Below are 10,226 nucleotides of genomic sequence, written 5' to 3'. Positions count from 1 at the left end.
AATCAATCAATCAATCAATCAATCAATTAATCTATCTATTAATCAATCAAACTTTATTTTAAGAGGGCTTACACTTAATAGTTATACAACTAATAAACCTTTCGCCCTCGATTAAGAATTATAAAAGACTTATTATGATAGTGAAGCCACCTTAAATTTTCGAAAATATTTAAGGTGTTGCTTCACTCCCTCCGTAAATTTTTTTAAAGTTGCAGCTTGTCATGCTTATAATTGGCACAATTCAATAATGAAAAAATGGTGATACCACCCCACTGCACAGTAGCAAGAGAAAATGAGAGTCCCCACATTTTTTCTTGACAATAGCTAACTATGTGGAGTTGCCAAAAACTACAAATTTGAAGGATACTTTAATTTCAAAACAGTAGATAGCTTAGTTTTATATTAATTTACACAGAGTTAAATAAAATGGTGAGTTTTAGTCAGGTCGAGTTATACAGTTTCTTTCATGTCACTTACGATGATGTGAGATAAGAACTTAGACCTGTTACAAAGTCGGTTGCGCTGGCTAGTAGGCTCTGTATATATCATAAATCATGCCTGTTTCCGGAGTCCACATACGTTTCCAACCCATTTCCAGCTCATCCTCGTCCGTAGAGACAGGCTTGGTCGCGATTCCGAGTGGTAGCTGACCAATTACAAATTGATCGTGGTCTCTGCATGAGAACCAGACCAGCTCTATTCTCTTTGCACATGCCTCGGTCTTCCGAGGGAAATATTAACAAGAGGACCTAAGAAGCTGTTCGCAAGAACTAAAAAACGCTTGCTGAGCGAGAAAGAACACAGCAACTTGCTTTCGAGATAAAGAAGAACGGCTGGCTGCATAGTGTTTTAAAACTACCAGACTAATAGCTTTGGACAGATACGGAGATATTTAAAAACAGGCGTTAATATATAGGCTGGGCTTGAAATTCGATTAAACGCCTTCTACCTACGCGCTCGAGTACGTCTGAGCGTGTTTTTCAATTAAAGAAAATCCCTCAAAGAAAACCACCTGGCTTATAAAATAAAAACACAATGTGATCGCTTAAACTCAAGTTTCATAACAAAAAAAATGCTTGCTTACACTATCCCTACGAAAGCAGTTTCGTCAGATTATTTCTCAAATACGAGTAAATGGTGCCAAGACATTTGGTGCAATAATTCACAATGTCTTCCTGTTTGAAATATTTTTTTTAGATACACACTCATTAAACTCGAACCAGCTCTCAGAAAGACGCCGATTAAAAATTCATAAGTGAGACGCATCTGCATAATTTTAAAATTGATGACTCTGCTGAGGAAAGATCAATAGATTAAAAGCGACAGGCCATTGGCCCGTTGGTCGATAAAAGCTGTTCAACACAAAGGACCGGCTCAGTTTGGGTTGTCTCGCATAAGACATCTGAACACGTGCAAAAATCATACAAAATAAAACCGATAAATAAATGCAAATACACAAGTCTGATTGAAAAACCTATTATCAAGTCACTTAAGCACCGCCGAATTCATTCTCGACTGGGTATTTTTCCCATTTTTAAAGGATTGTCGGATAATTCTTCAGTGGTAACACGAGAAACTGAATTTCGATTTTTTTTAACTACTGTTCGGTAAGTCCTTGCCTTGGGGTTTTTTATCGCAATTTTTATACAAATATCCATGAATATATATATTATTTCTGACTCTAAGCCTAAGGATCTTGATCAAATTATACTTTCATATTGCGTGCGATAAATCAATTGACATACTCATTTTCAGGCGAAAAGATCCTTCATTCGGCAACAATGGAGAACCAGGAAAACAAGAGCATTTCATCGAAAATATTTCACGCATTTTCCAGGAAGGATCGTCGAAAATATGTTATTTATTTTCTCGTTGCGACCATGCTGTGGCTCCTCGGGTCTTGGAATATAAGCTTTGCATGGATTATTTTGTTTCTAGCCATCTGCGTACTTGGGGAATATCACTCGGAAGTTAACAAAAGGAAGCGAAGAAACTTACGCGAAACGTCCTACGAACCGAACCTCTCCAAGATCAAAACATTTCCTATACCACCCGTCTATTTGTCAGAGAGCGAAAACGCAATGTGGCTGAATAATATTATTAACAGAATGTGGCCATTCATCGAGGGTATGGCTAGAAAGATCATTAAAGACAGTGTCGAGCCAGAGATTCAAAAGAAGCTTCCCGCAGTCTTAAAGACCCTTTACTTCGACAAGATCGAGTTGGGTCAAAAACCTCCGTTTATTGGTAATATAAGATCGTATTCTAGAGGCAGTTGTTCCGCGCGAGCTTCAGAATTCATAATGGACGTGGATTTGACTTATAATGGGGACGCGCAGCTGAAACTTACAGTGAAAAACGTCAATCTGGGGATTTCAGACTTTCAAATTCACGGACCGCTTCGAATTATTCTAAAGCCTCTCTTGACGGATCAGTCTATCGTTGGAGGAGTAACTCTGTTTTTTCTGAAGAGGCCTAAGATCGCGTTTAATTTGACAAACTTGTTAAATGTATTGGATTTTCCCGGATTGAAGAAAACCTTGCGAGGCATTGTGGATGACGTCATTGCCAGCTTCGCGGTTATACCCAATCGGATCGCAATTCCCTTGGCGGCGAGCGTGGATCCCAGCGACCTGCGGTATCCAATCCCCGAGGGTTTACTGCGCGTCCAAATGTTGGAAGCCCGGGAACTGGTGAAATCAGATTTTTCGCTTATTGGCAAGGCTGCTCCAGACCCGTACGCCATCTTGGAAGTTGGCGCTCAAACATTTCGTACCGAGACGAAGAAAAACGATTCAAATCCCACTTGGGAAGAAACTTTCGAGGCATTTGTGGACAATTCTGAGGGGCAAGAACTTGAAGTCTATCTCTACGACCACGATCTTGCCTCGAAAGATTCTAAACTTGGTCAAGTAGATTTTAAAATTCACTCTGTTGTCGAAGGCGGCGGTCAAGATGTCTGGTTGCCCTTAGAAAAAGCCAAGCAAGGCAAGGTCCACTTGCAGTTGGATTGGTTTGCTCTCAGCAGTGACCCACTACATTTTAGATATACCAAAGAAAACGAAACCGTTGCCGTATTGATTGTGAAATTGATCAAAGCGCAAAATCTCCCGCGTCGCACGAGGTCTGTGTTAGCGAGGAAGATCTTCTGTAGGATATCCGTGGGGAATACCACGTTAGATAGCTTTTGCTCCCACGGAGAAGACACGGAATGGGGACAATCCTTACGATTCTTACTAACCGATCCCCATGAGGAAGCTCACATCGAGGTGATGGAAGGAAACGGCAGCAACAGCCTAGGGTCCATGGTGTTCACTGTTCGAAAGCTGATAGAAGAACCGGAAATGACCCTTCAAGACTGCTTCCGGCTGCAAAGCGGAACCGGAAGTATTGAATGCAAGTTCACCCTCCGCGCACTGAAAGCTATGGATACCTGTGGCGCGCCAACGCCCTTGCTGATGGGCAGGAAGTTCAACGCTTGCCTTGACAACGGAAACTGCCTTCAGCGAGCGGACACGCCTACATTTGCAGCAGAAGTTGAAGTTCAGGAGGAAGCGTCCACCTCTGAGCACAGCTACAGCAGCGAAACTACTGAGAAAACGTCCAGTAGCGGTTCTTCACCCAGTGGAAGCATAGCCGACGATACTTCTAACGGTCCCGAAACTTCCGTTCGGGATTACCTGTCCCGAGGAGAAGTCTGGTTGAAGTTAATCTACGACCATCGTAGAAACCGGCTCGTTGTGACTGTTCTTAATGCAACGAATCTCTCGTCCTCAGAGCCTAAGTCTAAGACAAACCCTTACGTGCAATTAAAAATGCTTCCTTCTCACTCTAAGAAATCCATTCGCAAGACGTGTCCAATTGCTGGTAGTCTTAATCCCATCTTTAACGAGACTTTCGAATACGTGATCGGGCTTGATCAGCTGGCTGATAAGCAGCTACATGTGGCGGTCAAAAACGAACGTTTTGTCCAGTTACCAGTGAAACGAAGAGACCTAATCGGTCGTACTGCAGTAAAACTCTGTGAGCTGAGTTTGTCGACTGGCGTAACAATGAACTGCGAAATAACAAAATAATGACCCCGACTGGAATCCAGTCCTCTCTTGTCTCCAAAGTGATAAAGCAGGAAAACAGAAACACGAGGAACATAATTCAAGAAGTGCGCGGCACATGGATGACCTGCTCCTAAACGACCCGGAAAGACTGGGAACGTCTAATAACAGAGGGAGGGGTGAGGCTTTAGCCGAATGGCAGTCAATTCCTGGTTCTGGCAGTAAAGTGCTTTCTTCTCTGTTTATCCATTCTTAAGATGGTGGAAAGGGCCTGGAGTGTCTGTCCTATGCTGATTAATTTTCTCTCATGCAGGTCTTCACGCGCTGCCCTTGCATTAAAAACTTTGCTGGAAACAGCAATTCATATTCCGATCCAACCGTAACTTCATTGTATTCAGTTCAAAATGGGAATTCTCCTTGCGAGTACAAGCATTTCTTATAGCAAATGCTTTGAGAATTTGGACACTGATTAAATCACCTCACTTGGGGAGGAGGCTTTGAAGGCTACCTTCACCAGTACAAGGCTTTTCGACGGTTAAAGGTTAAATTTTCGATTGTTAAACGGCTGATTGTTAATTTGGTTTTGTTATTTGACAGATTTGAAAGAAGACGGTTAATTTTTAGGCCGTTTGACGCTTCACGTTTAATCCCACTGCGACCTCTCAAAATAATCTTGGAGTCCTAATACAAAGGCAATTTTATTCCAGGGACTGAAAAAAAAATCAAGCTATTAAAATTCAAGTCTTCTCAGTTTAATTATCTTTTTTCGTACAAACACTCGAAACATAGCTACAGCTAGATTTGCTTATTTTCCAACAATACACACTTCTAGATGTCATACAATATAAATATCTCATATACATTTTGTTTCAGCAAAAAACCTTGTAATAACTGATCAGTTATCATCCCTTAGAGGCTACAGTTAAGGCTCGTAGAGTTCTGTAAAGAAGCTAGTAATAAAGTAAGAAAGTGTAATTATTCAAAGATTACTGCCATATGTTACGTTTCCCGGCGGATTGACGTTAGGCTATCTTCCAGACAAAAAAAAAAAAAAAGAAAAACAGTTTTGATTGAGCACGCGATTTTTGTAGCGGTTACTTGCCTGAACAACTGCATGATAACGGTTGGCTACTGACTCGTCCGCAGTCGTCTGACTTGAGTCTCCGACGGAAGCGAGAGTTGACTGATGGAAAGTAATATAGCAGGGGTTGATGGAAAAGAAGAAGACAAAAGACGAGTCAGGGCTGGCTGGGATACTTACACGATCAGTGTTTGCATCTGCGTGAGAATGGGAGCAAAACCGGCGGTAAATCGGAAACAAGCACTAGTAAAGTTTCTAAGTTCTTTTTTTCCAATAAGAGAATACTTGTTTCCAATCAAAAGCAAATGCGAGCAGTCGAAAGTACTCTGAAAGTTATCAGGTCATCATGATGTGATCAGTGGCTTCGCAACTTGGAGAGGTAAGCTGCTAGCTCAATATCTCAGTTTTTCTGGCAACTCGTTCTACCCCCCCCCCCGGGGGGGGGCTCCCGTATGAAAAGGACGGGGGTGCTTGTCGGAAATTTTGAAAATAACCCCTAAGAGGTACTAAGATCCTGTTTTATAGGGGTGGCTTGAAAGTACCAATTCTTACATAACAGGTTATCTCCGGCTATATATTTTCGGCTCAATACCCTAAGAGGCACCACAAAAACTCCCACTGAGGACCTTTTGAGGTTGAACTCCCCAAGAGGTACCAAAACCGCTTTTTGACCCCTAACAGGTACGACGAGTATCCCTGTCCTTTTCATATAGGAGTACCCCGTTCGGGGATCTACCACGACTCGTACACCATCGTCTCTCAGTGTCGTCTTGAATATAAACGAGAGACGCAAGGCGTAATGGGTGCGGGAGCGTGGAAGGGGGGGGGGGGGGGTGATGGAAAGGAAAGGCGAACGACGTCGCTACTCTCCTTTTGTTTCTACCTTCCCATCAACACCTGCTTTATCACTTTCCCTCAAACCTCTTATCTCGTTTTCCGAAGCCGAAGCTGCTCTTCGTAACGACCTTTCATTGCTACATCCCTTGGCTTGCGATTTCATAGATATGAGAGTCCCAGAAAAGATTGATGCCATATCATGCTAATACATTGCATGGCGTGACAAGGACAAATTGATAATGATGATGATGAAGAAAAGGTTTCATCCATTTGGACTGTATGAAAACACAGAGAGCCTGGGATTGAGACCGGATTGAGGTTGGCAAAAATCTTAGCAAGCTGAGCTGATATGAATACCCAAGCTAGGGTAGGGGTTTCCAACTATTCTCTGCCCTTAAAATAAGGTAAGGGTATAAATCTGAGGGTTGAGCCCAGCGTATATTTGAAACGGACGTGTTTTTATAATCGATTTCTTAAACGTTAAACAAGGCTAGATTACTTGCAAAAATTTCGGACGATTTCGGACAAAAAAGTGTACGAAAATAAAACCATCCGAAATTTTTAGTGTCCAAAACTTTCGTAAAACCTTAAGGCTGTAGCAAAACTATCATTTTCACAGATTTTGTTTCAGTGAAATTCGTGTTTTCTAGTAAATTTACTTTAGTTATGTTTTAGCAAAGTTTCCAAAACAGTGGTCCGAAATTTGTCCGAAATGAGATAAAAAATGTACAAAGATTAAACGTCCGAAAGTTTTTGCAAGTTATGTATTTCTCATCATTTTATTTCTCAATTTGTTTGTCAAGGATACCGCAATCAGCAAAATTGACCAAAATTCATTTTGAAAGCCAACCGGAAATCCACTATTGTTTGAAGAGTTGCGTGACAGTCACTCTCTCCGTTGACGTGACTCTCTAGAGAGACTGGTATCGAGATTGTGATTGCAGAGGGCCGCCTGGTAGATTTCGCTGTACAATCTGCAAAGTCATGATGGCACCGATGCAGTTTCTAACCGTTTACTTGTCATTTATTTCTGTCGTGCTTTCCGTGAAGCCCTGCCTTTCAGACTACACTGCGGCAGTTTACGAGCATGTTACCTTCTTTGTCTTCCAAAACAAGACTGAATTATCACGCCCTGGAGCGTTGGAAATTATGAAGAAAAACCTGGCTGTCTTCCAAACAAAGGCGGCCTTAGCGAAGTCCAAAGGTGCTGAGATCATCATTTTTCCAGAAGATGGGCTGTATGGCTTTGATTACACACGCGAACAAATCTTTCCCTTTCTTGAAGTTATCCCGAATCCATCGAAGTTGCAGAAGAGTTGGAATCCTTGTACAGATCCAGATCGTTTTGACAAAACCGAAGTGTTACGAGAGCTGAGTTGTATCGCTCATAACTCTTCCATTGCAGTGGTGGCAAACATGGGGGATGTGCAATACTGTAACAAGTCGGATCCACACTGTCCCGAAGATGGCAGATACCAGTTTAACACTGATGTGGTATTCGATACAGACGGCACATTACTGGCAAAGTACCATAAGCAACATTTATTTCATGAAGATCAGTTCAACACGCCTCAGAAAGCGGAAATCGTGATTTTTAAGACATCGTTCGGAGTCACATTTGGTGTTTTCACTTGTTTTGACATGTTATTCTATGATCCCGCTATTGAGCTTGTTGAGAAGTTTGGTGTTCGCAATATTGTGTTCCCAACTGCATGGATGGATGGCTTCCCTATCCTGGCCTCAGTAGAGTATCAGCAAGCATGGTCACGATTGACATGTGTCAATCTTCTCGCAGCCAATCAGCATTTGCCCCTGGTAGATATGGTAGGGAGTGGGATTTACTCTTGCGGAGAACCATTATCATATATTTATGATATGAAGACTTATGAAGGACACCTCCTAGTCGCTCATTTGCCAAATTTAGAGCTACATCCTGAACTTCCTATTCTGCAGACATGTCAATCAAGAAATGAACCATTTAATTTACAGCAATATAACATCAAACAGATGGGATCACCATTTCATTCCAAGCTGTTGAATGACATGTACACCTTTGTCGCACTTGATGGTACAAAGGGTATTGCTACTGCCTCAGTTTGCACCAATGAGCTCTGCTGCCATGCAAGTTACAGCTTGCCAAGTCAACAATCTTTCGAGAGTGAGCTTTTTGCATTGGGGGCATTTAATGGCCACCATGACCCAGAAGGCTACACTATCCAGGCTTGTGTTTTGATAAAATGCAACAGTATGGAGAAAGATTCCTGTGGTACACCAACACAAACGTCGTCAACCATGTTCAGCTCATTCCAACTGTCTGGAAACTTTTCAGCAAAGGCACATGTATTTCCTGAGGTTCTAGCATCTGATGTGGAGCTAATCCCAGCCAAGATGATGTCAGTCTCTGGAAATGTTATGAGTGTAAACTCATTTGAAAAGCCTTTACTATCAGCTGTCCTGTTTGGCCGGATTTATGAGCTTGATCGTGTTTAAAATGAATAATTAATGACTTTGACTACAAGGCTCTTGATGGCTATCTTCTAATTGGCCTACGTTTTTCCTCGGGGGTGGGTATGGCTACACGTACGTGCTGTAGGCTATCTTCTAATATTTTGGGCATTAAGTAGACTTAAAACAAAAATATGACATCAGCAGTAGATTTTGGGGAGGGGCCTGGTGGAGCCCAGCTCCCCTTTTGCTGGAAAATAAAGAGCCCATGTTAATTTCAATTCTCTAACAGCAGCTGCCATCTTCAACAGTATGAAAAGTGTACCATGCAAGACCCTATATAATGTACTAAAAATTAGTTACATGTAGATGTAGGCAATTGCTCGAATCTACAGAAAATCAGACATTATTAACCATAGATTATGATTTAGTTATGTAATATCATTGGCTAAATTACAATAAAATTAATGCTGTAAACCAGCTACCATACAAACTTTCAAAACCTTAACTTCTGAAGTTGGCATTGTCACTTGTGGCACATTAGAACCTATGACACATAAAACCAAGACAAGCAACTTCATTAACTGAGGTCAAAACTAAAACTAAGTTGCTACAGTTTTAAGTAAATTTTTTTTCTACACAGCCTCCATGAAAAGCAGTTTTCAGTTTTTTTTGGAATTTTTATTCCTTTATTGTAGTTAGGAATATAGATAACCAGTTGATTATCATAATCAAGTGAACTCAACTGAATCAAGTGATCAAGTGAATCAATTCGAGTTAACTCGTTTTCTAGAATCGGAACAAAACTTTGGAATGAAATACCTATATCTTTAAGAAAACTTCCAAAAATTGTCTTTTAGAGGAAACTAAAACAAATACTTTTTGAAATTCTAGCTTCAGAAGACTTTTTTATTGATCTTTCAGAAATCATTCAAAAAGTAAAGCTGAATTTATTTTCCTCTTAGTATGTATTCACTAATATTCAATAATATCGTTTTAGTGTATCTGTAGTCTCTTGTCATAACTGTTGTCAATTATTATTTGTAATACCATTAGTTTATTAGTTGTGTCTAGTCATTGTTGTCAATTTTAGTCTCTTTAGTTCTCTTGTTGCCTTCAGTTGTATTTAGTTGTACCAAGTTGTATATTAATAATTCGTGTAAACGCTTAGATTAGCTGCTATCTGCAGGCATGTTACAATAATTTTAATTTGAAAACAAAATAAAAAGTATATATGTACGTATAAATAGACTGATGGAATTACTGTTTTTAAATAAAGTTCTCGTATCATATTGAGAAACTTTATTTGCTATGGTGTCCAATATTCTGGGTACTGGACTGGAACTAGCTTGCAACTGGGGCTAATGTAAGGAGTCTTTTCAAAATGTAAATGACATTAATCTCTTTAATGACATTTCTGGGGGGGGTACTCCCTATAATAGCATCTAGGGGGAGGCTCTGCTCAATAGGGGTACCTTTTTCAGGCTTCAGGTGTATAAGAGGGGAGGGATTTCTCAAGGTGAGGTATATGACAGGGTAAGGAAATCTGTCATTTGGGTGTCAATGGGGTCTTTAATTCTTATTCAAATATTCTGAGGAGACACACCTTGTGGCTGTATATGGTAATGCTTCATGTTCTGCTGTAAAGTGGTTCATTATAATAGTCTATCGCTTCATTCTAAGGGGTTAGAAAAGGGATGCAATGTTCTTAAGGTATACAAAAAGGGTACCTATTCTGTCTAAATGGTATACAAGAGGGTAAGGGGTTGGACCTCAGGGCAGAGCCACCCTGTATAACATCTGTTAGAGTA

The 10,226-nt window shown here is 40.7% G+C and overlaps 1 protein-coding gene and 1 pseudogene across 1 annotated transcript; both read left to right on the top strand.

The window, feature by feature from the left end:
• The first annotated feature begins 1,546 nt into the window (after positions 1–1,546).
• On the top strand, positions 1,547–5,558 carry LOC145494959 (extended synaptotagmin-3-like). Its single transcript, XM_081474534.1, has 2 exons — positions 1,547–1,607; positions 1,756–5,558. Exon 2 carries the CDS (start codon positions 1,782–1,784, stop codon positions 4,074–4,076), a length of 2,295 nt encoding a protein of 764 aa, XP_081330660.1. The 5' UTR covers positions 1,547–1,607; positions 1,756–1,781; the 3' UTR covers positions 4,077–5,558.
• A 1,337-nt stretch (positions 5,559–6,895) lies between these two features.
• LOC145495356 (pantetheinase pseudogene) lies at positions 6,896–9,699 on the top strand (annotated as a pseudogene).
• Positions 9,700–10,226: the final 527 nt, after the last annotated feature.

This window comes from Orbicella franksi, chromosome 8 (genome assembly GCF_964199315.1).
Source record: "Orbicella franksi chromosome 8, jaOrbFran1.1, whole genome shotgun sequence".
NCBI lineage: Eukaryota > Metazoa > Cnidaria > Anthozoa > Scleractinia > Merulinidae > Orbicella > Orbicella franksi.
This window is presented reverse-complemented; position numbering and strand designations above follow the sequence as displayed.